General features: G+C 43.7%; 4 protein-coding genes across 6 annotated transcripts; 3 read left to right on the top strand and 1 right to left on the bottom strand.

The window, feature by feature from the left end:
* Nucleotides 1-1,520: 1,520 nt before the first annotated feature.
* LOC117737911 (kelch-like protein 10) lies at nt 1,521-4,775 on the top strand. The gene is made up of 5 exons (XM_034544156.1): nt 1,521-1,669; nt 2,403-2,886; nt 3,327-3,944; nt 4,145-4,294; nt 4,422-4,775. The coding sequence occupies exons 1-5, from the start codon at nt 1,521-1,523 to the stop codon at nt 4,773-4,775; spliced, it is 1,755 nt and encodes a 584-aa protein (XP_034400047.1).
* A 1,206-nt stretch (nt 4,776-5,981) lies between these two features.
* On the top strand, nt 5,982-15,724 carry LOC117737382 (endothelin receptor type B-like). Its single transcript, XM_034543316.1, has 8 exons — nt 5,982-6,156; nt 10,440-10,920; nt 11,945-12,057; nt 12,149-12,353; nt 13,354-13,503; nt 13,606-13,739; nt 13,833-13,941; nt 14,082-15,724. Exons 2-8 carry the CDS (start codon nt 10,543-10,545, stop codon nt 14,220-14,222), a joined length of 1,230 nt encoding a protein of 409 aa, XP_034399207.1. The 5' UTR covers nt 5,982-6,156; nt 10,440-10,542; the 3' UTR covers nt 14,223-15,724.
* Nucleotides 15,725-20,397: 4,673 nt separating this feature from the next.
* Nucleotides 20,398-23,397, bottom strand: polr1d (RNA polymerase I and III subunit D). Its single transcript, XM_034543201.1, has 5 exons — nt 23,252-23,397; nt 22,335-22,432; nt 21,868-21,944; nt 21,162-21,244; nt 20,398-20,714 (listed from the first exon to the last, which is right to left on the bottom strand). Exons 1-5 carry the CDS (start codon nt 23,288-23,290, stop codon nt 20,667-20,669), a joined length of 345 nt encoding a protein of 114 aa, XP_034399092.1. The 5' UTR covers nt 23,291-23,397; the 3' UTR covers nt 20,398-20,666.
* A 186-nt stretch (nt 23,398-23,583) lies between these two features.
* On the top strand, nt 23,584-27,246 carry sybl1 (synaptobrevin-like 1). Of its 3 annotated transcripts, none has more exons than XM_034543199.1 (8): nt 23,584-23,694; nt 24,326-24,503; nt 24,994-25,051; nt 25,390-25,527; nt 25,710-25,800; nt 26,017-26,084; nt 26,231-26,323; nt 26,461-27,246. In XM_034543199.1, the coding sequence occupies exons 2-8, from the start codon at nt 24,358-24,360 to the stop codon at nt 26,524-26,526; spliced, it is 660 nt and encodes a 219-aa protein (XP_034399090.1). In that variant the 5' UTR covers nt 23,584-23,694; nt 24,326-24,357; the 3' UTR covers nt 26,527-27,246. The 3 variants fall into 3 exon arrangements, with proteins under 3 accessions (XP_034399090.1, XP_034399089.1, XP_034399091.1); XM_034543198.1 differs by lacking the exon at nt 23,584-23,694 and adding an exon at nt 23,701-23,884; XM_034543200.1 differs by lacking the exon at nt 23,584-23,694 and adding an exon at nt 23,896-24,028.
* The last annotated feature ends 339 nt before the right edge of the window (nt 27,247-27,585 follow it).

The raw sequence follows: 27,585 nt of genomic DNA, 5'->3' as shown, positions 1-27,585 counted from the left end.
AAATGCTGCAGCTCGTGTACTCACAAAAACTAAGAAAAGAGATCACATGACTCCTGTATTAGCTGCTCTGCACTGGCTCCCTGTAAAATCAAGAATCACATTTAAAATTCTCCTCACCTACAAAGCCTTGATTTGTGATACACCATCATATCTTAAGGAGCTTGTAGTACCATATTGCCCCACTAGAGAGCTGCACTCACTAAATGCGGGGCTACTTGTGGTTCCTAGAGTCTTCAAAATCAGGATGGGAGCCAGAGCCTTCAGTTAACAAGCTCCTCTTTTATGGAACCAGCTTTCACTTTCAGTCCGGGAGGCAGACACAGTCACCTCATTCAAGAATAGACTTAAGACTTTCCTCTTTAATAGTGCTTATAGTTAGGGCTGAATCAGGTTTGCCCTGTTCGAGCCCCTTGATATGCTGCTATAGGCTTATAGGCTGCTGGGGGATGTTTTAGGATACACTGAGCACCTATCTCCTCTTCTCTCTCTCCTTATGGATGAATGTACATCTCTCCATTGCACCTTATTAACTCTGCTTCCTCCCCGGAGTCGTTGTAACTTCACGTCTCATAGGGTCCATTGGACCTGGCGGTGTCTGATGCCTCCTGCCTGGTAAGCCGGCCTCCTGCCTTGGCCCCTGCTGATGCGCCCCGCCCCTCCTTTCTACCTCCTTTGGTTTCATGGATTGTGGAGGTCCATTCATACATTGTCATATTCATGTAATGTGTTTATGTAATGCTGTTCATTCTGTACACATGACATCTATTGCATCTGTCCATCCGGGGAGAGGGATCCTCCTCTGTTGCTCTCCTGAAGGTTTCTTCCCTTTTTTCCCTGTGAAAGGTTATTTTTGAGGAGTTTTTCCTGATCCGATGTGAGGTCCTGGGACAGGGATGTCGTATGTGTACAGATTGTAAAGCCCTCTGAGGCTAATTTGTGATATTGGGCTATACAAAATAAACTGAATTGAATTGAATTTGCTTCATTTGCGCCTAAGATTCGCAACGCATTTGGTGTGAACGCAGAATAAGAACGGGTTGATGTGTTCATAGTGGCGGGTGGAGGTGAGCAGTTGAGTGGCAGAGTTCTGAACATATTGAAGTTTTTTGAGGATTTTGTTGGGAGAGCCATAGTGGATGTTGTTGCAGTAGTCAAATCTGGAGGTTATGAGGGCATGGATGAGAAAGGTCTTTAGTGAACTTTGCTTGACCTGACTGTCTTTAATTGCCATCCTGGCATATTGGCTTGTTCACCAGCTCTGCAATGTGGGATGAGGATCTGTCATACACAAAACAAACTAAGTTGCAGCATTAAATAATGCATAACTTAATGCATTAACCTGTCTACAGGTTGAGTTGGATGATGTCAGTTGATCAGTGATTTAATAAGAATCCATTCAAGAATGAGAATTCTAGAATTCCTTGAAGTGTGCTCACATTCTCTCCCTGGACTCAAAACACCTGTTTAGACTCAAGAGACCAGTCAACAACCAAGAAACTCTTGTGCTCAAGGAAATCAAGATGAGCGACCAGGCCGAATCTTCGCACGAGCGCTCTGTGTTTAACGATCTCCGTCTGGAGGGACAATTTTGTGACGCGGTCATCAAAGTGGAGGATGTGGAATTTGAAATCCACAAGGTCATCCTGTGTAAATGCAGCCCCTACTTCCTGTGAGTTGATTATCTGAAGCGTGTGAATGTATATCCTTCAAATTGGCAGAAAAAAAGGCGTAATGATCTTAAGTCTCAGAGACTAATCACAATATGTAATGAGTTCATGGAGCATTTGTGAAAGAAAACAAGTTTGACATAGAGAAGATGAAAAATATCCGGTTGATGACGGGTAAATTAAGTACCTCGCTGACATTCAATTCAGGTCATTACAATTAAATATCAACTTTCATGAAGTGTTGTACTCTACATTGATTGCAGAGTGCAGTTATTTATTATTATTATATTATTATTATGTGAACGCTACAGTAGTCTGTCAGTTCCATAGTAATGTTCTTTTTAGCAGATCAGTAAAGTGTAGTGGCATTGAGTATTTTGTGTGTTCAGAAAAGTGACCAGATTAATTTAAGGCAAATTGAGATGGTCGATTCAACGCACAAATGGAACAGAGAAGCTGTTCACAGCTGCAAAACACTGAGATGAATTGAGATCACAAAAGAAAACAAAAATTAAATACAAATGTAATATCAAATATTTGTGACATCCTTACTGCGGGTTACACTCTGAATGATGTCCGGTGGTGAAAGTATTGTATAATTGCCCTTTAATAACAGGGTTGTGTGTTGATTCTATTCATGCTTACTAGAAAACATCATCATTGTTATCAATGTGAGACGAAAAATCTGAAGTCGGTTTCCAACCCTTTGCTTTTGTGTCTCCCCTTAACCCACAGTGCTCTCTTCCAACGCTGGTCGAGTCCAGAAAAAAAGGTATTCGTCATACCGGGAATGTCTCCCGACATAATGCGGCTCATCATTGAGTTTGCGTACACCGGCTCCGTTTCGGTGACGGCAGAAAACGTGCAGGAGCTACTGCTGGCGGCTGATCAGCTCAACGTGATGGACGTCGTGCAGACTTGCTGCGACTTCCTCGGGGAGCAGCTCTGCGCGGAGAACTGCATCGGCATCTTTCGCGTTACCGACATCGTCTTCTCCGCCGAACTGCAGCACAGGGCCTACCGCTACATGGTCGATCACTTCGAGGAGGTCGCTCACCACGAAGAGTTCCTGCATCTGCCCCTGCAGCAACTCATCGACATCCTCGAAAGAGACGACCTCAACGTGAGAAATGAGAGCGTCGCCTTCGAGGCTGTCCTTCGCTGGATCGACCACGTACCCGAAGAACGGAAAGCACACGTGGCAGTGCTCTTGTCTAAGGTATGACCTTCTGTCACTTTGTTTAGACTAACACCTTCAGCATTTGGCCTGTGGTGTTATCCTGATTGCAGTAATAGTCAATTTAACAACCGTAGTTAAATTAAAGTCCCAAGACCAAGTCAGTTTCAGGATGCTTTCATTCAGTTTGTGTTCAGAGACAAAGTGTTTTACAAACTTGGTCTTAGCCAATAAAACCTTGTTGCTGCCCTTTCAAATGTTAAAACGCCATATGATAGCATTCTGAAAGGAGACTGGTCCAAACCTGCTATCTAATACTGTATGTGTATCCAAGCCAGATGTAGCTTATTCCTCCGAGTTTTTTCTTTGAAAGCATTCATCCACGGTCCGCTATTAAACATTTCCCCGACTAAAATATATATAGAATGTCACCAGTCCATCAAGTTCAATTCAACGATCCTGTCCCGTTTCTCTCTGTGTAGGTGCGACTGGCCTTGACGACTATGACCTACATGCAGCTCAAAGTTTTGTCCAATGAGCTGGTGAATACCAACACTCAGTGCCTGACAATGGTCCAGGATGCCCTTGAAGCCATAAATCACATCAGGACAAGCAGGCCCTCTGTTGCTCATCTCAGCAACCCTCTCGCCCGCCCTCGCCTGCCGAACGCCATCCTGTTGGCCATCGGCGGCTGGAGCGCCGGCACTCCAACCAACGGCATCGAGGCATACGACATCCGCGCCGACTGCTGGATCAACATGACAAACAATTGCGAGCGGCCCCGCGCCTACCACGGCACCGCCGTCCTCAACGGGAGTCTCTACTGCATCGGCGGCTTCGACCAGGCGGAGTATTTCAACAGCGTGCGCCGGTTCGACCTGAGCATGCGCGTCTGGCAAGAGGCGGCCTCCATGTGCCACCGCCGCTGCTACGTGAGCGTCACCGTGCTGGGCGAATGCATCTATGCCTTGGGAGGCTTTGATGGGCGCAGGCGGCTCAACACCGCCGAGCGCTACAGGCCCGAGGCCAACCAGTGGAGCCTCATCGCGCCGATGCAAGAACACCGGAGCGACGCCAGCAGCACAACGCTGCACAACAAGGTATGATACGACAAGTAATGATAATGATTTAAAGAAACTTTGGTAAGATAATGTAACGTATTAGATGTTAGAGACCAATACCAATAGTTGAACGATTAGGGCGATTCCTGCGATAAAGTAGAAATATCTCTGTATAATTTATAACCAGTTGAAGCCAGGAGAAGTGATTCTTTACTTAAAACCCCTCCTATTCTCCCCAGGTTTACATTTGTGGGGGGTTCAATGGGACAGAGTGCTTGCAAACGGCTGAATGTTACATCCCGGAGGCCAACCAGTGGACAATGATCGGCTTCATGAACAGCCGGCGCAGCGGAATTGGCATTGTTGCATATGCAGGTCGTGTCTATGCAGTGAGTACACATGAAACGGTGACATGCCAACTTGTGTGAAGTGATTTAGTCAACAGTCAACAGATGAATCAGAAAGAGTTGAGTGCAAGTGTTCTTTTTTGTTTACCATATATTTCACTCCCAAAAGGTTGCCGGCTTCGATGGCACCAACCGTCTGTGCAGTGCAGAGGCATACGACCCCGAGAACAACAGCTGGCATGAAGTGTCGCCCATGTTGACTCCCCGCAGCAACTTTGGCATCGAAGTGCTCGACGATCGGCTCTTTGTTGTCGGGGGCTTCAACGGCTTCACCACCTCCGACAATGTCGAGTGCTACGACGCGACGACTGATGAGTGGACGGAGGCTTGTGACATGGACATTTTTCGCAGTGCCCTGAGCTGCTGCGTGGTGTCCGGGCTCCCCAACATGGCCGAGTACGTTGTCCCCCGGGACGCCCTGCCGTTTTTAAACGAGGATGCAGACTCGGACGAACACTCCTGAACTGTGCCCCGTGCCATCATCCACCCGGCTTTAAGACTTAAACCTACAAAGGAGAAATACAATTTCTTTGTGCATTAATCTGCTGTCACTTTCTTTAACTTTTCCGTTTGTGCAACTGATAAGTTGCATTTTCTGTGAGGAGGATGCTGTGTCCAACACGCAGACACAGGGTTGAGCCAGAGTGCACCACTGCAACAATAACTCCTAAATACGACAAAGCTGTTAGAGAGCTCGTTCTAAGCTACTCTAGTATCATCACCTGAACATAAGAATTGTTGTGTTTCGGCCATCGCAGTTCTCCTACTCGCTTGGCACAGTTTTAAGAAGTTTAACCGGCTGCAATCTGCATCGTCCCCGCTAGCTGCCGGCAAATACACCGAATACACACACTACCTTTTAAATACATCGCATTTGTATTTTAATCCCCTTGTTCTCTCAAGTTTGGGACATTATAATAATCTATATTAATGCAAAGAATAGAGAGATGTCGATAGTTATTTCTTGTATTTCGAATTCACTCGTTCACACTCTCGCTCAATGGAGACAGTTTCTAACTTCCCTTTCATTTGCCTCAAGTAAACCTGAATGTAAGCAGGTAACACTCGTTAACTACCGACAGCCACATTCTGTAACTACCTGGATTTACAGGTCACTCACTTACAGGTTTAAACCCCTGTCTGTCGTTGACGAGAGACGTTACTTGGCAGAGTGAGAAAACCAGTGCAGCAGCCTCCCCAAGGTCCTAGTGCCCGGGATTATGTTGTTAAGTATGATGATGGACTATTGGATTGTAATTTGAAGGGGGAGAGAACATACAAACCTGAACGCACGCACATATGTAGCATGCTAGAGTTATAAATAACGTGTCCATGTCAATAACAATAGTTTAATTTAATGACAAAAAAAAATTAAAACCAATAATGCCAAATTATTTGAAATAGGCCTAACGACGCCCTGCAGCACGTCCTGGAACTCCTCTTTCATCTCCACCGCCCTCCACGTCATCAGCCCCATAACCAAAAGGAGTATTTAATGGATGTTAAAAAGACTCGAGAGGTTAACGTGGCGTATAGCGTGGTAAAGTCAAAGTGTTAATGTGTCCTTGTTAGATGCAGGGGAAGGATGCTGGCGTCTGTTATGTGATTGGCTCATCTCTGCAGCCTCCTGCTCGCCACTATAAAAGCCTGCGCCGTCACATTGTGAGTCAGAACGCAGCAGGGAGCGAAGAGTCCGGACGCACAGTGAGCTGCATTTAGTGGAGCACACCGGAAGAAACAACAACAACAACCGTAGTTATTCAACAAGCACCGGGCCAATTAGCGGAACTCTGCTGGGATTACTGATCGGGACACTTTGGAGCACAACAGAACTCCGCGCTCCGGTGAGTTCGACTTGATCAACTTTGATTTATCCAAATCACAATGCAGAGTTTAACTGTTCATGGATCCGTTTGGGCTGTTCAGTCCCGGCCACATACATGCACTGCGCCTCTTTTGATGAGGTCTGAGTCACTTCTGAATTTTGATTTTGTATTTTAAAAATGTTTCTATCTATTTATTGATCTACATCACAGGGCTCGAGCTTTGTATTGACTGCTATACTTTTGTCTGCGTGAACCATTTCACTTTTTTATTCATTTTTGTTATTTTAGTACACGACGTAACATTCAAGCTGTTGCAGTGCAAGAAATTCGCGTAACTGATGCACGACTCATGCATGTATGGATGCAGCGTGAATGATCAATTACCAAATTGTATGTGGTTAGTCCACACGTAATGCATCATCAATTAAGGTATGTTAATTCACAATATGTACGTTTCTTAACAGTTCAATTCAGGCTGTGAATGTACACATGTTCTCATACAAATATGAAGTAATTTATTTGTAAGTCAAACATGGTGCTTTTGGGTGGAACATTATTATTATTGTCAAATTATGTTTGTCAAAGTTGAAAGAAGTGATGCACAAAAAAAGAGCACTCTATGAGTGGATATTGTTATGCTTTCAGAGAAAATGCATGAGTATTAAATTAACTGTTTAAGTGCAATTTAGCTAAATTGGACGGACACAAATTCATCAATGAAGTGTGAATAAACCTTCCTGAGCTGATGATCTCTTAAGTGTGAACTAATCACAAAGTCAAAAGGGACTTGATCGTATGTGAGCGGGGCAACAGGTTTTCATGATGCATCCCGCATTACTGCATTAAATCGTTGCAAGCCGTGCATTTGTTAAGCCTTCCTTTTATATAATTTGTTCCCTTATTGTAAAATGTAACCATTTCCCATTTCACCATTAAAACTCACTCCGTCTGCTGGACTGGACTTGTCGAATGTTGTGTGCTCCGTTTCAAGCCGGTGAGTTGGACTGGAGGGCCTCAGATGCTCTCACACATGAATTTACCTGCTTTGTTGTATGTGATCTGCAGCTTATGTGTTGGCTTTTCACAGGAGGGCTTGGGTTGCACAAAAAAACGTTAAGATTCCTCCTTAAGATTTCGTTAAAATGTTCACTAAAGTGTTAACCTGTGTAGCCAAAGGGAGGGGAAACAACTCCTTTTCATAGCTGCAAAATGCCAGAGTTTATAGTTGGGGCTGGGTCATAATAATAATAACTTCCAATGGAGTCATATTGTGATGAAATCGTTTAGCTAAATATCATGATGCACAATTGCGCCAGATTGCGTCAGATATTTTGAATATTTTGCATTGAAGTTCTTAATTACATGAGAAAGTACTTCGCTACAAGTGTTCAATTCAGATTAACCAGACTATCTACTGTATTTATTGAATTGCCATTAAAAACATGCTACATCATGATTATATATGGTTATTGAAATATGAAATGATCTATATTAGCTCTATTTCTGCTCTCTGCTTTATGCTACAGGATATTTCCAGTCAGTATAGGCAAGGTATCTATTGAATTCATTTTTCGTTTGCAATTATCCCCAAATCTTTTTTTGTTGTTGTTGCGGATCAAATTTACTTTCTCGTACGTGCCTTCTTGTATTGTATTCCTCCAGAAGTATAATCTTTGCTTCCTTTGACCAGTTTGCTTTTCCATCTTTAACCAAGGAAACCTTTCATGGGATTATGTGCAACACCCTTAAGTAAAGGTATTTTACTTAAGGAGAAAACTGAAGGTGTTTCGTGCAACCGTCCTGAGGGAACTGGCACACAAAAAAGATTTCACGCTTGGGAATCTATAAAAATAATCAAAAATGAGGCCAAATAAACTTTTTAACTGACACAACTGTGTAATTAAGTTTAGTGGAGCTGGTATTTCTCCTTTTTTAATCATCCTTCCTTTTTATTATAGAACAATCTGCGGCTGTGTGCATTCGTTTTTAGCATTTCTCCCCAAAGCAGTATTCCTGTTTTGACCATAAGGTGCCCTTCTTATTACAATTACATGTCATTTAGCTGACGCTTTTATCCAACGCGACTTACAATCATGTTACATTATACACCGTAGACACAGCTACAGGGAGCAATTCAGGGTTAAGTGTCTTGCTCTTGTTCTCCTTCTCCTTCTCCTTCATTATTCGAGGACATTTGCCATGCATGACAATAAACAAAACCTTTCCCTTTCCACTGGCTTTGTGTGTAGTCCGGATGGTGGCCCTCCAGCAGCCATCTTGAGTTTCAAGATGGGCCCTAATAACCACAAAATTAGGGCCCAAGCGATCACAATTGTTCAGACGCTTCGAGCTGGCGGGAATTATGAAGTCCATCACTTTGTTGTAGTGTTATACATTTCTGTTTTAAATTGTATCTTCACGTAAGCTATTGCCATCAATAGGGGGGAAAAGTATTTTAAAACAGCAGTTTGTCCCTCATGGAGCCATCAAATATGTATTTTTATGCAACCCTGGCGACCGCAGAAGTCTCGACAGGTGGTCAGGACTGGCCTTCATGTTTCAGGTAGAGAGTTGGAGTCCTGGGTGATGCAGAAGGAACATGCGAAGCCCAACTCATGCATTGTCCTGTGTGGATTAGAGAAACATCACTTCTAAGTTATGTGTAATTTATTTAAAATAATTATGGTCCAGACATTTCTGCTGATGGACCCACCTTTAGTGATAAGTACATTTACTCAGGTACTGCTTTTAAGTACAATTTTGAAGATATTTGTCTTTTACTTGAGTATTTCGATGTCAAACACCCAGTAGTTCATAACCTGTGTGGTGTCGTTGGGTCCCACTCTCTTGTCAGATGTCTATACGTTGTTGTCTGGTTTGTATATCTGTATAAATAATAAATAATGGGCATGTATTTCTCAAATGTTCCATTTAAATAGAACCTATTGTCGTAATTCGTGCCCCCTCCCCACATCGCTGTATTTTACTGCCTCCAGGTCACTCTCGTGACTCCTGCCCTCACAGACTAAGTACTTCAGCTCTCAGTTTTTCCCCTCTTCTAATTTTTCCTTTCCTGTGCTTCCCTTTTCCGCCTATTGTTCTTCGAAACGGCTCGCAGCATCAAACTGTCATTCCCCTCATTTTTTTTTTTTTTTTTTTTACATTCTTTTCCTGTGTTTCTCTTTTAGACTTTTAAAGCACCCTTTTCTAGGTTCTTATGCTCCTCTCCTCTCCCCAAACACACACTTTTTTTTTTTACCACTAATTGCCCCTTTATTTCACCTTGCTGGTTGCCAACTTTCCGCCTGCGTCGTTCTAAGAAGTGAAGCCAGCCGGGCTCAAGGTCAGAGAGGCTTTCTAAAGTCAAACCTATTAGATCCAGAGGATAAGACCGCTTACAACCCAGCTTTCCAATTAGATCGGACAAGAATGCTCTGACATGGTCTAATGAGGCTTCATTTTACACAACACAAAGGCATAATTGAGATGATACAGAGAATAGGACGAAGAAAAAAAAAAAGTTAAACTGATTTCTTGTGATATGTGTGGGAGGAGTTCATCCATGTGACTTTGTGTCTTTGTGTGTGTGAACAGAACAAGCCTCTGTGTTTCTGAGCCACACAGCCATGAATGCCAGTTTTCTGTGTGTGTGTGTGTGTGGTTGCATAAAGTTTTGTAAGTGCAAGTGCTTAGTTGTTAGCATTAAAAAGTAAAGTGTTTGTCCCCGAACCTTCGCCTCTCCAAACCGCTGTGTCAAGAGGTTTGCACATCTGCTTTTTGTGTGTGTGTGTGTGTGTGTGTTTGTGTGGGAGGGGGGTGTTCGGGGGGATTGTGGGCCCTGATAGCGTGTCTTTAAAGATATTGCCGGCATCGTAAATCATCCCCAGAGACACCCGTGGGCATTTTGTGGGCCCAGCTAGGGTCGTCTGTGAGAGAAAGAGATTATCTCTGTCACAGACACACACACACACACACACACACACACACACACACACACACACACACACACACACACACACACACACACACACACACACACACACACACACAGAGACAGACAAACGCTGTTCCTCATAAAACCTATAACCTCAATTATCACTGTTCCGTTTGTCTCGTTTATCTTTTACGGCTTGGTTCAAGCCCCCCCTCCTTCTTTAACTTAAAATACTCTTTCGACACACAAATCTTTCTTAGTTTAAAAAAAAAATAGTTTAAATCTGAATTAACTGTGCTATCAATACAGTTCGTAAAGAAAACTACACTGTTCATATGCTGACGGTTTGGCTACTTTTTCTCTGCAGGACACCCAGACACCCAGGCCCGGAGCGGGACCCCGGTGTGTGTGTGTGCGTGCCTTTTTAGACCGTGTGTTGCAAAGAGAAACCGCGCCCCGTGAGTGCGAGGATGAGGGCCGTCACCGCTCTGCTCTGCCTCCTGATGGTCGCCGAGGTCGGAGCCTCTCGGTTCGCCCGCGACGCCCAGAGCGACCCCGCAGGTTCGGAGCCGTCCAGGAGCAACGCCTCCGTCCCGCTGCTGGGCCGGCCACGGGGCTCCTTCCCCCCCATGTGCATAAAGCACACGGAGATCAAGCACACCTTCAAGTACATCAACACCATCGTGTCCTGCCTGATCTTCGTGGTGGGAATCATCGGCAACTCAACGCTGCTCAGGATCATTTATAAGAACAAGTGCATGAGGAATGGACCCAATGTCCTGATCGGCAGCCTGGCTCTGGGAGACCTGCTTTACATCATCATCACCATCCCCATCAATATGTTTAAGGTGACCACATTTATCCTTTGTGTGCATCTGTCGGGTGTTTCCTCTGCTTGTCATCTGTGACTGATTATCTCTCTTTTTTTTAACTTTTCGTAAATGACCGTATTGTTGTCATCTAATGACACAAAATCATGACTCAACAATTTCACACGTAATGCAAAAAGAACAAATTCAATTAGTTAGCGGTCCCTGGGTCCGTGTCTAATTCATTGTGACAATTTCCCTGCACTTTGTGCAGTTCCGGGGGAGCCGTTGGCAACGCCCCTCTTGGCACATCCTGTGGTTCATAGATATGTTAGTTGCTGCGGTTATGTCCCTACATGTCATGTTTTAATTTGTTCACTTTTTAAGTATAGGCCCCGCAGACTGTTCCACTTTCACTGCAAGAGCCCACTCAAGCTCAAAAATGTAATAAAAGCCGATGCATACCAACAGCTGGGGACAACTCGAGTGTTGGGATTTGAAAAAAAAAAAAATCCTTTTGTTGTCCTCGCTCGCAATGCATCTAAAAAAAAAACACACCCAGTGGGCTTGGGTGTTAATGGCAAAATGTTCAACTCGTTACTGCAACTGCGTGCCAGAAGACAACATGTGAAACTTGTTGCATTTTCAAAATCTGATAGGATTCGCTTTAAGTGAACGAAGCTGGAACAATGTGCTCCTTTTCAACAAGTCATTATGTTGACTTTTTTTGTTAAGGCCCCTAATTTCAGGTATTTGAGACATTATTAGACTACGATCATTATAATGAGACACAGGATCGGCTGAATTAACAACAGGAATGGGTTTTCTTTTTTCAAAAACTGGAATATATAAAAGACGCCCAAACCAAACTGTATATTTCTATAAGTGGCTGATCCAATGTAGTGAGGAGGAACTGTTGATTCTGGCTCTCTGGCACAGTAATAACCTCAGACAGGACCCCGATACCAAAACCTCTAAGACGTCTGTCCATGTGTGTGCACGGGTGACCCTTCTCTCGTTATGAATGTGTCTCCTCTCGGTCCCCATTGTTTCCTCTCCGCAGCTAATAGCAGAGGACTGGCCGTTTGGAGGGTACATCTGTAAGTTGATGCCGTTCATCCAGAAAGCTTCAGTGGGAATCACCGTTCTCAGCCTGTGTGCTCTTAGCATTGACCGGTATGTGAACGTCTGCTCTTTGCACGCACGCACGCACAAACACACAATTGTCAGTGCTGAATGCGGCTAATGCGCACGTCTGTTCGCACAGCTACCACGCTGTGACGTCATGGAGCCGGGTGAAGGGGATGGGCGTCCCTCTGTGGAAAGCGGTGGAGGTGACTTTGATCTGGCTGGTCGCTGTGATGCTCGCAGTCCCCGAGGCGCTGGCATTCGACATGCTGGAGATGGCGTACAGAGGCCACAAGCTGCGCGTGTGTCTGCTCCTTCCGGAACAGACAACCAGCTTTATGAAGGTAACATCCTCTGAGCGGGACTCATTCCACATGCACCAGTTGCACCGCAGGACGCAAATTACAAAGTGTTTTTTTATTATTTGAAACAGAAGGGTCAGGATTGCAGCAAATGGTGGAAATAAAGCCTGAAACTAGAAATCTGGATTGTCTGAGCTTTGAGGAGAAAATTGGAAGAATTTGAGCTGAACCAGAACAAGTCTGGAACTTATTTAACATATTTGTATCAAATGTCAAGTTCTGGCAGCGTGCCAACGTCGATTCTATAGTCAAGCAGATCCAAGCTTTAAACGTAATGCTTTTGAGCAGGTCATGTGGGGCGACTATGGGTCAGTGGTTAGCATGCCCGTCTTTCAATCAAGGGGTTGGCAGTTCAATCCCTGCCCTAGTCGATGTGTCCTTGAGCAAGACACTTAACCCTGCATTGCTCCCCGTAGCTGTGTCTACGGTGTATAATGTAAAGTGTCTTTGAGTATCTTGAAAAGCACTATATAAATTAAATGGATTATTATTATGTGACATTTAAAAGGAAAGTCTAATTACAAAAATGTAAACTTTTGCTTTTTGTTTCAGGCATTTTTAATGAATATTAACAAATAATAAATTAGGTGTTCACCGTCTAGTTTAAAAAACGAATATCATTGCAGTGAGATAAGATTGAAAAAGACACATATTTCACCGTCTGTGTTATTATAAAAACAGGTAATTGAGTTTATTCGTCACATTGGAATTCAAAGTTGTTTTTGTCCTGTAATTCAGTAAGAAAATCACATAAGCAATACAAGTAATAAAGTGTTTTGAGGAAAAGGTTTATACACGGCATGCATTTAAACTTGTAATCTTTATTCGCCCAGTCGGCAAGAAACAATGTTGGCATTGTACGTTTCTGCAACAGCAGAGATATGTTGAATCTTGAGTCTCTATAAAATGTATCTCAGTAATTTCCGCAACACTGTATTTCTTGTTGCTCTTCTTTTTGACTGGGTCTTCTTTCTTCATTCAGTTCTACCAGGACGTGAAAGACTGGTGGCTGTTTGGCTTCTATTTCTGCCTCCCGCTGGCCTGCACTGGAGTCTTCTACACACTGATGTCATGCGAGATGCTGAGTCGCAAAAAGGGCATGCGCATCGCACTCAACGACCACATGAAACAGGTACGCGTGCAGAAGGCTCACTCGAGTCCACTGTAGCCACGTGGCTCGTAGAGATGGAAGGCCTCAACGTGTGTGTGTGTGTGTGTGTGTGTGTGTGTGCAGCGGAGGGAAGTCGCGAAGACGGTGTTCTGCCTAGTGTTGATTTTCGCCCTCTGCTGGCTGCCCCTTCATCTCAGCCGCATTCTGAAGAAAACAATCTACGACCAAAACGACCCCAACCGCTGTGAACTGCTCAGGTACCATCGATACAAACGTCACAAGAGCATTGTTCTCCGCTCTGCGACTTCCCGTGGTCCGTACTGTAAACGTTGCCCTTTCCCCCCCGCCAGCTTCCTGCTCGTGATGGATTACATCGGCATGAACATGGCCTCCCTAAACTCCTGCATTAACCCGATTGCCCTCTACTTTGTCAGCCAGAAGTTTAAAAACTGCTTCCAGGTAAGAGGGACACTGGCACTCAAAATATCCTATGACTAGGAAACGGAGTCAGCAAAAAGGAAACAACTGTGTGTGTGTGTGTGGTTGTGTGTGTGTGTGTGTGTGTGTGTGTGTGTGTGTGTGTTTCTTGTCTCTCACAGTCTTGCCTGTGCTGCTGGTGCTACAGAACGTCTCCACTGGACGAACGGGGTTCGGGAGGACGCTGGAAAGGCTCCTGTCACGGGAACGGACTGGACCGCTCCAGCTCCCGCTCCAGTCAGAAATACACCAGCTCTTCATAGACACCCGCGCACGCACACACACACACACGCACAGACACACACGCACACGCACACGCACAGACACACACACACGCACACACACACGCCACACACGTCTTCTGCCACATTCCAAACAGCTCCCATCGACGAGAAACAGCCGCCACAGCCAACCGACCGCGAAGAGAGAGAAGCCCGTTCTCCTTCTACGGGACCGGAGAACAAAAAACGGGACGGAGCCAAGTGGACGAATGGAAGCACAGGACCCACGTCCCACCTGTTAGGACGCCGTCGTACTGACAGATAAAACAACGTATGATGAATATGATCATACTCCCGAACACTGAGGCTCGCGTAGAGGACTGAACGCTTTCCCAGTGGACCAACGTGGTCAACACATTTATAAAGAATGTTTATTAAAGCCGTATGTAAATATATGTACAGGATTATTTACGAGCAGACTGCAGACCGATGATTATACAGAGCCAGCGTATAAAAGTGCTACCTGTTGAGGCTTTGATACACAGGGGAAGATGAGAGAGAGAGAGAGAGAGAAGAAAAACTGTGACCACGAGTTGTGTTCCAAAAGGTCTTTTTTCTTTCTTTTTTTTAAAAATGCACCTCGGCATAGAAACACAAAAGCTAATAATCTACAATCAACTACATGCTGTCCTTGAGCTCCCCAACGCCCATGTTCCGCGGTGACATCATACCGGGGTGAAAAGGGTCATGTTGAGAACCAATCATCAGATATCTTTTTATCTGGAAATCATCACCGCTTCGAGTCATGTGGAGGCCAGCTGTTGTCCTGGGACTCTCATGCTACACAGAGGACATGGTTTTATTATTTTATGCTTTTATTCTTGCAGCGTCGGTGATGTTATACGCATGTAACTGTCAGTCCCACTGTGTACGTCTTAACCTCTCCTTCAATGAAGCCTTTCTATTTTTCTAAGAAGTATATCACAAAGGATGTGAGGCCTGTTCCACCTCCCAGCATGAGGTCTCCATTTATTATTTCCCCTTCAGTGTGTGGTCATGTTGCAACGATTTTCCATCTGTCTGGAAAATGGATTCTGAGAGAAAAAAACGCATGACATTTATTAACTGTTGGATTGTCATCGGAAATATTATGATGTATTAGTTGCTTCCTTTGAAATGTAATCCAGGTAAATGTGTCCTCTTGCAAAAAAGAAACCGGACATGGTGTTTGTCCACACTGACATGGATTTGATTTCTGTAGAAGGTTTGGACAGAATATTTCCATTTCCGCTGTATTAGAGTGATCAAATCGGCTGAGGATGCAATGTGTGACCCACTACATGGTCATATGCATTCATATGGATATGTAGTTCTCCCTGTTTTACATATAGAGGCGACTGTGTACTAGAAAGTGGGGCCAAGCTACGACTTTTAGAAGTAATTTGAGGTTGAAGATCAAATGCAATGTGAATATTGGCCCTGGTGTTTTAAAATCACATTTATACTTATTTGTTGAGAGTATGCTGTAATAAATATTATTTTATAGCATTGGTGTTGTTTGAGTTATTAACTAAAGCAGTGTGTATGTATTTAGGGTAATTTATGGGTCAGTCGTGATGCAGTCTCGTATAAACTGCATACACTGAAGGTTCCCTGGAGTCTAAATCCTTTAAAAAAAACGTCTTTAGAAAATGTTTTATGAGGACGTAAAGTAATTGACCGCATTTGTTCTCTCCGCTGGTTAAACAACTTGTATTCTGCTGGAGGATATGACCTCATCTAAAACCCGAATAGAAAGGAAACAGAACAGTTGACTGTTAATATCCAGTTCATAGCTTTTGACTATTGAGCAGTGTTTCTTCCATTAATATAATCATCTGTAACCACGTATCCTCGCTCCCAACTCCAAAGACAAAACACACAGAGCGTCAAGCGATCACTGTCACTGTACGCTGGTACAGAAGAAACGTCTCCACAAGAAGATCGGCTTAGGGAACTAAACCGCTTTGTCGAGGTTAGGAAAAAGTGCGCGGTTGACTTTACAACTCACGTGACTACCGAGTGACCAACGACGCACATGGCGCTGTTAGTTTGACCCGTACGTACATGGCTGAATGTGTGGTGTGTCGGAATCAGAGGGCGAGGAGCACCGACCGTCTGTGAAGAACTGATTGAAGCTTCTCCGTCTAACTTGTACCCGCTCACGTAAGAAGGGCGTTGGTATTGATGATATTTTGACTGGCCATCTATTGACGCTGCAAAGACGGTGGAGGTGGATTCAAGGAGGAAGCTCGCCCCACGTGTTCCCATCGGCCTGCGTGAATCCCCCAGTGAACGCTGTGGAGTCCTTCCGCTTCCTGGCATCCATCATCGGGGCCACGAGCATTAATAAACAGAGGATGTATTTCCTGCAGCGGCTGAAGAAGTTCAACTTGCCCAAGACAACAATGGTTGCCATCATTGAGTCCGTCCTCACCTCCCCCATCACCAACTGGTACGCAAGGACAAGAGAATGGACAAGGACAAGGACAAGGACATGAACAAGGGTATGGACATGGACAAGGACAAGGGCATGGGCAAGGACAAGGACAAGGACACGGACAACGACATGGACATGGACAAGGACAAGGACATGGACAACAACATGGACATGGAAAAGGACAATGACACGGACAACAACATGGACATGGACAAGGACAAGGACATGGACAAGCACAAGGGAATGGACAAGGACAAGGACATGGACAAGCACAAGGGAATGGACAAGGACATGGACAAGGACAAGGGAATGGACAAGGACATGGACAAGGACAAGGACACGGACAACAACATGGACAGGGACAAGGACAAGGACAAGCACAAGGACATGGACAAGCACAAGGGAATGGACAAGGACATGGACAAGGACACGGACAACAACATGGACAGGGACAAGGACAAGCACAAGGACACGGACAACAACATGGACAGGGACAAGGACAAGGACAAGCACAAGGACATGGACAAGCACAAGGGAATGGACAAGGACATGGACAAGGACACGGACAACAACATGGACAGGGACAAGGACAAGCACAAGGACATGGACAAGCACAAGGGAATGGACAAGGACAAGGACATGGACAGGGACAAGGGCATGGACATGGACATGGACATGGACATGGACAAGGGCATGGGCAAGGACAAGGCCAAGGACAAGGACACGGACAACGACATGGACATGGACAAGGACAAGGACATGGACAACAACATGGACATGGAAAAGGACAAGGACACGGACAACAACATGGACATGGACAAGGACATGGACAAGCACAAGGGAATGGACAAGGACAAGGACATGGACAAGCACAAGGGAATGGACAAGGACATGGACAAGGACAAGGACACGGACAACAACATGGACAGGGACAAGGACAAGCACAAGGACATGGACAAGCACAAGGGAATGGACAAGGACAAGGACATGGACATGGACATGGACAAGGGCATGGGCAAGGACAAGGACAAGGACACGGACAACGACATGGACATGGACAAGGACAAGGACATGGACAACAACATGGACATGGACATGGAAAAGGACAAGGACACGGACAACAACATGGACATGGACAAGGACAAGGACACGGACAACAACATGGACAGGGACAAGGACAAGGACAAGGACAAGGACAAGGACAAGCACAAGGACATGGACAAGGACATGGACAAGCACAAGGGAATGGACAAGGACAAGGACATGGACAGGGACAAGGGCAAGGACACAGCGTATCATTCGCTCCGCAGAGAGGGGGATTCTGCTGCACCAGGACCTGTTCACCTCCAGGACTTTTATTACTGTGAACCTCTGCACATCCCTTAGAATATATATTTTAGCATATTTCTGCCCAGCACTTACATTGTACATATTTTTTAATTCACAAGCTATCATATCAACCTTTGAGTTCATGCAGCGCGCTACCGGAACAACTCATAATCATCACACTCTTGACCTGAGTATTTCTGAAGGCTTTGATACAGCATAACCCCAAAGGGCACTCTTTAATACGTGTGCTGTGATGCTTGGATGACTCGACGTGTTCCTGGTTTAAAGTGAGTCACAAGACGCTCCTTGTGTTCGGTGCCCCTGGTCACATTCTGATTTAATTTGTCTTCCTTGACTTCGGGGAAAGATTTGGTCAATCATTTTTAGTTAGTCGACTTAATTTTGCGTTTCTTTTCTCAAGATTTTACTGAGATTGATAAAAGAAATACCTTCCTTTCTTATACTGTACTTGTCTTTTGTAGCACACAGAGTGTACGGCTGTCGTATGAAATGTCGTGTTTGGTCAAACTCGACTCGACTGTGTTTTGGTGAGTAACACCGCTACATTTACAAAGAAACCCCTTTAAGTCGGGCGTTTGGAAAAGATACCGTAAGACCTTTACTGATCGTGTATCATGTAATGCAGTGCACAGCTGTGGTATGACAGAGCGACGCACTCTTGACAGGAGTTAATGTAAACAATCATCTCCGTTACAACGGACGTCAGAGGTTACATATCTGATCACGGGCTCCGTGTCCTCGGCTCTATTTCTTGAGGGCAGGTTGTATTTTGTTTACATCCCATTTAGAAAGGGTCGTCAAAAGAAACCATGTCAAATGTGGGACAAACTACATTTTAATTTTAACGGATTGCTTTGGACCACTAGACGAGGGCCGGTTCCAAGAAGCAGATTCACATTCACAGAAATAAGTGCCAAATCCTCAAAAGGATCTTTCATATCGACCAGATCTTCTCCAGAGGTCTTTTTCATTTGACGAAACCATTTCTTGGAAACGGCCACAACTTCCACAAGGCATTGGCTTTAATTTCTCATTTTCTCAAAATAAGTTTTCGCTTTTGAGGTTCAACAGGCAATGAATCATTTTGTGTGATTATTGTCTTTTCTTCTATTTTCTTGACATCTCAGGAACCACACAGGCCGGTTGTAGTCAACGAACCCGGAGGTCACACACACACACGCACACATTAATAGACCACAATGAAGGATAAACACTAACCGAAAATAACTGCATGAAATGTAATAATGAATGGAACACACAGATTTACTGTTATTTAAATGCTGCATTATTAAATATTGTAAAAATAAGAAATGCTTATGATTGTAAACCAAAAATATCAGAACGTGTTTCAAATGAAACTCAGTATGAGTGAGGATTTCCTGTTCTAAATCTGAGCTTCATGATGTTGTTTTTTTTTACCAAAACCACATTAAACGACCGATGTCCTCGTATTTGAATCCGACCCACAGTGCTTTGCTGCATGTTGTCCCTCCCATTCTCTCCCCCTCTGCTGTCTGTCTTTGGCTACACTGTCTAACAAAGGCCAAGAAAAAGCCCCAAAAAATAACAGTGCAACATTACTCTTTTGCCTAGAGAAACGTTTATTCAGTCTCCCTGTGTCCCCGTTGGTCAATTGTTTTCTGCACAAACAATATTTAAAATCTTGTGCTCGGCCTTGATGTGGTCTTGAATATGTGACATATGAGGGTTTTGGGAAATTTCCCTCCCACAGCGTGCGCATTAAATTGTGCTGCGCTGTTGAACTCACTCTGTCAGATTAACATTGGCAGTTTGAGTCCTGTCATCAACATCTACCGGGTCACATTAAAACACATTTCTTCTCTTTCAAAATTAAAGTGTAATTTGTTCACAATAAAAGGACCCACTTAGGATACGGTCAGCTAACTTGTATGACCCGTCTACTTGTGCTTATGTTACACTTGGCTTTCACCAGCGCCCTGCACTTATTATTCACTTTTCTTTACTCGTCTTATCGTTGAGTGACATATATATATATTTTTAAAAAATAATGCTGGGCAAAAGAGGAAAAAATTTAATCGATTAATTGCATGTTTTTCTGTGATTAACTGCGATTAATCGCATTATGCGCAAAATTCAAGAATGAATTAAAAACTAGTGTATTGCACACTTTTATTTTAAAGTAATGTTATCAGAACAATATAACAGGCACTCTGGGAGCAACAGCAAGTTAATTTGAACCTTGAACCTCATTATTGACATGCGTGTTGCCTCATTCCCCCCCGACATTCCTAATAAGGACATAGAACTCCCACTTTGTCCTTTACTCAAACACGATTTCAAAGGGCAGACGAGAGCAATTTTGGGTTCATGTCAGAATAACACCACAAAAAAAAAGTGGGACAATTATATTGTTTGACAAAGTTTAAGGTCTTCAATTTATTCCACCAATCGTTGCAAAAATCCACGAAGACATGCGTCACACATCAATGCAAAATAAGATAACTGTACAAGTGTTTGAAATATGACTTGATCAACTTATTTTCAGAGCGACCTTATACACACACATATGTGTGTGTGTGTATACACAAAAAAGGGACTTATCAAGATCACACATCTTTAGTTTGTTTGTAGAAACTGTGTCTGGCATCTTCGCAGTCAAACATGCGTGATGCTCTTCATTCCATCGGCTGCTCCTGCCTCTCTTTGAACTCTTCGACTCTGGCCTGGAACAAAATGAAAGAAAACTAGTCAGAATTAGAGTTGACACAGTGCAGGGGGCGGCTTTCCTTTCATTGGGAGACTAATGTAGAGAGCCAAACAGATAGACCGGGGTTTCTTCCTATTCTATCCCACATGGAAATATTATCATTTCATGTGTGGATTAAAGAGAAATCACAGCACTGGGTCCTGTCGTGGGCAGAGACGCCCACCCTTCAGCCGGTTAAGCAGCTGACACAGGAAGGTGACGTACAAAGCACCCTTGCTCAGTACACACACTTTCATGACAGATCAGCTGACATCCAATTTTTGGGAACCAGTCAACAGGAAATGTGTGCTTGTGAGTTATCTGTAAGCCGGCCACATTTAGCTTTGGACTGTGTTCCACTTGCATCCACTTCAATGGATCAATGCTGAACCCCTGGCGGTAAGTGACAGACACGCAGGCTCACCTGAAAGGTGTTGAGGACATGTTGACAAACATCAGAGAGCTCATTCAGGCCCCTCCGCAGCGGCTCCGTAGCCGGAATCCCCCCTGAAACAGAACGAGGGCGTTTTTTCAAACATCCGTCTATACTCAAGTGTCTTGTTGTGGTAATCGACAAAATGAATGAAAATAATTGTTTGTTTTCCGGTCCTGTCCTCTTCTCCAGGTTTAATGTGGTGTGGAGCAATAATAATAATAAAAAAATAGATACATCCACTGGCTGAATGTCTAAGCGCAATGGAAATTAGTTGTTTTTTTCCTGGTGTCTGAAAGGTAAATGTGTGCGGCTGTGCAATGGAGGAAAGAACCGGATACTTTACTCAACAACAAAATTAAGTTGTTTTCTAAGTCTCGCAGAGTCCTTTCATGTGATAGTCGGGGCTCCCGTTATCTGTAGTGTGTGTGTGTGTGTGTGTGTGTATATATATATATATGTGTGTGTGTGTGTGTGTGTGTGTGTGTGTGTGTATGTCACTGGCATTTTGTGTTAGGCTGAGTGGACAAGTGAATGCACCAGACTTGAATCAACGTGTTTACTCTGCAACACAGCCCCAGAACGTTTCCTCTCTGGCTTTCTTATGCATGATGGCACACGTAAACTAACATAGACTGCAAGAAGAAGAAGAAACTGAAGATGGGGTGCCGTGAGGGATTAAAGTGGCGTCCCTCACCTCGTGTTTGAATGCGAAAGTTGATCTTGCTCTCGGACGGATGGGTGATGGTGTAGCCACAAAAATCCACATCCACGCTGACAGAAAACAGGGAAGTGAAAGCAATATTTGTGATTATTATCAATGTTTTGCTTAAAATGGGCGGAGGCGTGTTAGCGTTATTACAATTTCTCCACTATGGACTCATCCCAGCTGACACCCAAAAACACTGGGAACAAAACCACATACGCACTGAGAAGAGTCCCTTTGGACTTTGTTATCATACATAACTGTTGGACTGACCTGTATGAGTTGTTAGGGAAAAAAATCCCCAAATTACACAAACTAAGCATCAGTCATGCTCTTTGTTCTTCAAACGTGCCCCATGGGAGTAGAGGTCAAATATTTTTTAGTACAAAAAGGTCAAACCCTTGATGACATGCCGAGTTGAAACCGGTAGTTTGTTTTAAAAAAGCAAAATAACGTACGTCTTCATGATCATATATCTGAGGGAATTGCCCAGTGTATGGTCTTCATCATGCAGCACAAATGTCACACACCCCTCATCAGCCCCATCGGCCTGGACCTAAAACCCAAAAATAAAAAGTATTTATTACAAGATAACACACACATTAATTTATGAACAGAAACATTACCTCCTTAACGATTATAGAGTGAGACAATCAGGTACACAGAGATGGGACTATTGTGCATTTCCAATACATCCATTACTTATTATCACATTGACAAGCATGAGTTTAACATATTGAACAGCTTACTGAGAAAGTTGAGGGAACACTTGGCTCTTTTCTACATCTATGGCCGAATCAATAACTCAACTATAACACAGTTACACTGTTTTTTTGCTACATATTTGCACTATAGTTTGGTTTGCTTTGTTAGTTAATTTAATATTATTTTTATTGTATTTAATTGGGTCTACATGTTGTGCTTTTTTTATATTGTATTGCTTACCTGTATGTATAAATGCTGCTGTAGCGAACAAATGTCGCCTTGCGGGTTGAATAAAGTATCTATCTATACTGCCCCCTAGTGGAGAAACTCTGAGTCAGCTATGGACTGCGAAACAAATGTAAAGTCGGCAGAGTTATTACGTTCAGGCAACCTTCGCTTAGCTTGACACAACGCCACTCTCAATATCGGTCCACTAGACAAACCATGATGCACTAAAGAGAACATCTTTTAATGTAGTTGGGGTTTCAGGTGGAATCATTGTTTTCTTACCGCTAGCTTCTGCGGCTACCCACGTGAGGCGTTTACGGGCGGTCGAAACGCTGTAATTGACTTCTTTATTTGAATATCTTCTTACAAACAGAGTTTAACTATGACGGATGCATGTAGCTATATACGGTGTCAGAATGCATACAGAGTTTGAGCAGCTTACCATCTCCAGCACAGGTTTCTTTTCGCTTTCAACAGCCATGCTTCACATTCCGACTCTGGACGTCAACACAAACGTGGCGCCTTTCAGCCCTGACTTCCGTCTGACAGGCAAGAAGGAAGGTGCATGGCTTTGTCGCGCTGCATTTAGTGGACATCTAAATGTAGTGTATACGGTAGTGATAGAGTGCATTGACTTCTTATTTTGACTGCTCTGTTATGTTACGTGTTGGTTGAAGAATAACAATAGAGTGGTCTATACATTGCAGCAGCTGTTAAGTTGCCTGTAAGACCTTAACAAAGGCTTTAAAGCCAATCTAACTGTAGCCTGTCGCCATATCTTGACGCGGGTATAAAAACATGTGACGATTCATTGCGTAACCGGAAGTTAAAAATGTAGTTCATAAAACAAAACGCTTCAATTGCTTGGGTGGCCTCCGGAATGTGGTAAGAACTACATTAACTACCTAACATAGGAGTGGATTCGTTTTTCTGTCTGGAGGTCCGCGGGCGGTTTGCGACGCAGAAGTCAATCGAAAGGGATTAACTAGCTAGCTTGGTTGCTAGCAGATAAACTTCCTTTAGATGTTGGGATTTGCGCCAAATTGTGCACTTTGAACAGCGCCGACACACAGAGGTAGGGTTCGTTCATACAAGACATTGCGTCAGCGCCGTCACTGGAGACGAGTCACGCTAGCGTCAGCTACCAAACGCCGTCACATACTTTGGTCAACAACGTTATGAGCTAGCGAGCCTGTTGTTTTCCAGCCATCATTAAGCAGTAAGCTGCCTTTCGCTTTCATTTCTCGTGACCACTAGCTAGCTAGATCACGTAACGCTCGTGAGCTCGTTTAGGCTTACGTTAGGCTTCCGGTAGTTACACACACACACACACACACACACACACACACACACACACACACACACACACATCTCTCGTCCTGTATTATCTGTACTGTTACACTAAACGTTTCACCGTGATCATCCTCCCTTGACCCGTGTCCCCCCTGACAGCCCATCCTGCTGGCCCGGAGCTCCGTCACTAACGTATCAGCTGTTCTGCTTCCGTGTGTTGCAGCGAGCAATAGAGCCGAAACCCCAGCTGTTGCCATGGCAATCCTGTTTGCAGTGGTGGCTCGTGGGACCACCATCCTTGCCAAGAACGCCTGGTGCGGTGGCAACTTCCTGGAAGTGACCGAACAGATATTAGCCAAAATCCCATCGGAGAATAACAAATTGACCTACAGCCATGGCAGGTAGGATTAACACTCCCTCCCACCTCTGTCCCACAGCACCTGCTCACTCTGCTGTGTGGCTGCATTGGTCTGCATGTCTCATATCCTACTAATATCTACAAGTTGTGATGCTCTGCACCATGGGTAAAAACAGTGGCACACAGAATGAAAGCGTTTTCTTACAGTATAAGTGATGTAATCATGTTTATGCTCAGTGTGGACTTTGATCATTTCAGCACGTGACGAGCTCTAGAGATACAGAAGGTGACCCCCCAGGAAACCACAAGCTGAATCAATAAAGTGGTATCACATGCAACGCAATGTGTCCTCAATCAAGCTAGAATGGTTGGGCGATGTCGTTTCGAGTTACAGCCCATTTTACTACACTTTATCTGTAGTTAATGTTTTCTAAGACACATTTTAAAGAGCACGTAGTGTAATGTATTAAACTGTGTGCTTTTTAAATTGTATACATGTAACATAGACATTGTTTGTCTTTTTTCTTTTATAGCTATCTCTTTCATTACATCTGCCATGACAGAATTATATACCTGTGTATCACCGATGACGTAAGTATAGAACTGGTGTATTTATTTGTGTATAGAACTGGTGTATTTTATTTAGGGGTGAGTGGGAAGTTAAGGGATAGCTATTTAAGGTCCCTTAAAATACATTTTATCTAAATAGTTGAATATAAAGAAGAAGCAGAAAGTAAAGGTATTGCACCCAAATGCATCTCCAACCTACGTCTTTGAATGAATGTATTGAGCTTTTAGAACAGGAAGTAGCACAGTACACTCAGACACATGGTAAAGACATACAAACGCATTCTTCACTTCAATGAACCTTTTTAATAGGATTGTACTTGAAGTAACAACTCCTATATTTCACTTTTTTTGTACTGAAGGACTTTGAGAGGTCGCGTGCATTCAGCTTTCTCAGTGAAGTCAAGAAGCGCTTCCAGACAACGTATGGGTCACGAGCGCAAACGGCCCTGCCTTACGCCATGAACAGCGAGTTCTCCTCAACGCTGGCCGCTCAGATGGTGAGTGTGAAAATAGCGGGGAGCCCCACCATCGTCTAAAAGGGCTCTGTGAGGCCGTTTTACTTGGCAAATAAGAATCTTGAATCTACTTCTGCAGGCACACATGCAGATTTAGTAACCTCTATATATAAATATACACGCTTGGATCTCCGCTCCATTCCCTCTACTTTTTGTCTTTGTAGAAACACCACTCGGACCCACGAGGATCAGATCGCATCACTGAGACTCAGATGCAGGTGGATGACCTGAAAGGCATTATGGTCCGCAACATAGGTGAGCTTCTCGTGAGTTTCCCCATGGCCCAGCGACACTGAAAGGACGTCTTTTTTATATGTCGCTATAAGATAATAATGCAATTTAAAAAGTGTTGTTTCTTTACTTTTTCTTTCACAAACCATTTGATACAAATCCATTTGATATGAGTCTCATTACATTGGACCTTTTGGGTCTCCCACATCAACTCTGGCTCTCTTTGTGCCCTCTGCACAGACTTGGTAGCTCAGAGAGGAGAGAAGCTGGAGTTGCTGATTGACAAGACAGAAAATCTAGTTGATTCTGTGAGTTTAAAGTCCGGTGTTTGTTTTTTCATCATACTTGTTTTCTAGCGCATGATGTTTGTATGTGTACATTTTTATTATTTGATAGTAATCTAGCAAGCTACTTATCCACGATTGTTGTTACTGGCTCTCTTCACTCCATTTAGTCGGTCACATTCAAAACCACGAGTCGTAACCTGGCACGAGCCATGTGTATGAAGAACCTCAAGCTGACTATTGTCATTGTGCTGGTGTGCCTGGTGAGTACTGGATAGAAATGGTAACTATCAAGTTATTATTGGGATGCAATGTAATTGTTCTCCAGACAATTTAGTGGATTATGACTTATAATATATTGGGGTGCAGGAAGTTAACTTTTTTTCTGTCCTCCTTTCAGGTGATCCTTTACATTATCGTTTCTGCTGCCTGTGGAGGCCTCAGCTGGCCCACATGTGTTAATTGAGGGAAGAGGGTGGGGGAGGAAGAGGGGGGAGATGCGCCTGTTCAACCCCGCCTGCCAGTGGACACAAAAGGAAAGCTTCCTTCCCCTACTCCTTGAGCTTCAACAGACCGGCAGACACACGCTGCTCCTCCTCCTCCTGCATCCTATCTCGCCCCTTTGATCGTGTGCACATTGACTTGCCTTCTGGACAAAAAGTCCCACATCATACCCACATTAATGGACAGCAGCCACGTGGCCTAAAACTGATGTGTAACCACAATCTTGTCTTATACTAGTCTGGTACATTCATTCTGTCTCATGCACTTAGTGGCCTGATGTATCAGTTTGTGATACTGCCCTGCACCTCTCTATGTACCATAATGAACCATACAGATAGCAGGTAGCTTTGTCATTGTCCTGCTTTTCTTTTGAAAGTGGCATATGGGACCTGCAAGTATAAGTAGCATGTTGCAGATCCATAGAGAAGGAATTCCACAATACATTGTCAGGTCCTCTGTTATAGTTGAAAACTAATCTTTGACATAAACCAACACAGTATACAGTATGTCTTATGTGGCAAGTGTCTATTGAACCATGTTGGTGTCTCGTGAATTTGCTCGGAATCACAGATTTTCTGATTTCCTTCATGTTTTATCGCCAAGCACAGTCGTATATTCAAAAATGGATGTTGTAAAATAGCAGATATGATCACACAAATAAATATTGTAAATTTGATTAATATTACTGACGCAAAAGATTTAACGGTTCTTTTAAATCAAGACATTTGAGCAACTCGTGAACTTTTTCCCACCTTTTCATAGGAGGCTCCCTCTCACCTTGGTTATGATGTTCTTTCTGTTAACACAGTGCACCTTTTACATTGTACATAGATTTGCTTCTTAGCATTATGCGGTTTATAATCATGTAATTATTTAATTATTGTACATCCAGATTTGAAATAATAAAACCTGATCAAGTTGGTGATCTCTTGAGTTGGAAAACCAAAAAGAAATGTTCTCACATTTGTGCCGTTCATTATTGACATCCGACCTAATTACATTGATACTGATTCTTTCATTT

This window comes from Cyclopterus lumpus, chromosome 10 (genome assembly GCF_009769545.1).
Source record: "Cyclopterus lumpus isolate fCycLum1 chromosome 10, fCycLum1.pri, whole genome shotgun sequence".
In the NCBI taxonomy this organism is placed as follows: Eukaryota; Metazoa; Chordata; class Actinopteri; order Perciformes; family Cyclopteridae; genus Cyclopterus; species Cyclopterus lumpus.
Note: the sequence above shows the minus strand (reverse complement) of the source record. Positions and strands in the feature narration are given on the sequence as shown.

Coding starts and splice junctions, on each gene's coding strand:
- sybl1 (XM_034543199.1), top strand. CDS start 24,358: ATGGCAATCCTGTTTGCAGTGGTGGCTCGTGGGACCACCATCCTTGCC. Junction 24,504..24,993: donor TTGACCTACAGCCATGGCAG/GTAGGATTAACA, acceptor TTTCTTTTATAG/CTATCTCTTTCATTACATCT. Junction 25,801..26,016: donor CATTATGGTCCGCAACATAG/GTGAGCTTCTCG, acceptor CCCTCTGCACAG/ACTTGGTAGCTCAGAGAGGA.
- LOC117737382 (XM_034543316.1), top strand. CDS start 10,543: ATGAGGGCCGTCACCGCTCTGCTCTGCCTCCTGATGGTCGCCGAGGTC. Junction 13,504..13,605: donor TCAACGACCACATGAAACAG/GTACGCGTGCAG, acceptor GTGTGTGTGCAG/CGGAGGGAAGTCGCGAAGAC. Junction 13,942..14,081: donor AGTTTAAAAACTGCTTCCAG/GTAAGAGGGACA, acceptor TGTCTCTCACAG/TCTTGCCTGTGCTGCTGGTG.
- polr1d (XM_034543201.1), bottom strand. CDS start 23,290: ATGGCTGTTGAAAGCGAAAAGAAACCTGTGCTGGAGATG. Junction 22,433..23,251: donor AGAAACCTGTGCTGGAGATG/GTAAGCTGCTCA, acceptor TTTGGGTTTTAG/GTCCAGGCCGATGGGGCTGA. Junction 21,945..22,334: donor AGATATATGATCATGAAGAC/GTACGTTATTTT, acceptor GTTTTCTGTCAG/CGTGGATGTGGATTTTTGTG.
- LOC117737911 (XM_034544156.1), top strand. CDS start 1,521: ATGAGCGACCAGGCCGAATCTTCGCACGAGCGCTCTGTGTTTAACGAT. Junction 1,670..2,402: donor AAATGCAGCCCCTACTTCCT/GTGAGTTGATTA, acceptor CTTAACCCACAG/TGCTCTCTTCCAACGCTGGT. Junction 4,295..4,421: donor ATGCAGGTCGTGTCTATGCA/GTGAGTACACAT, acceptor CACTCCCAAAAG/GTTGCCGGCTTCGATGGCAC.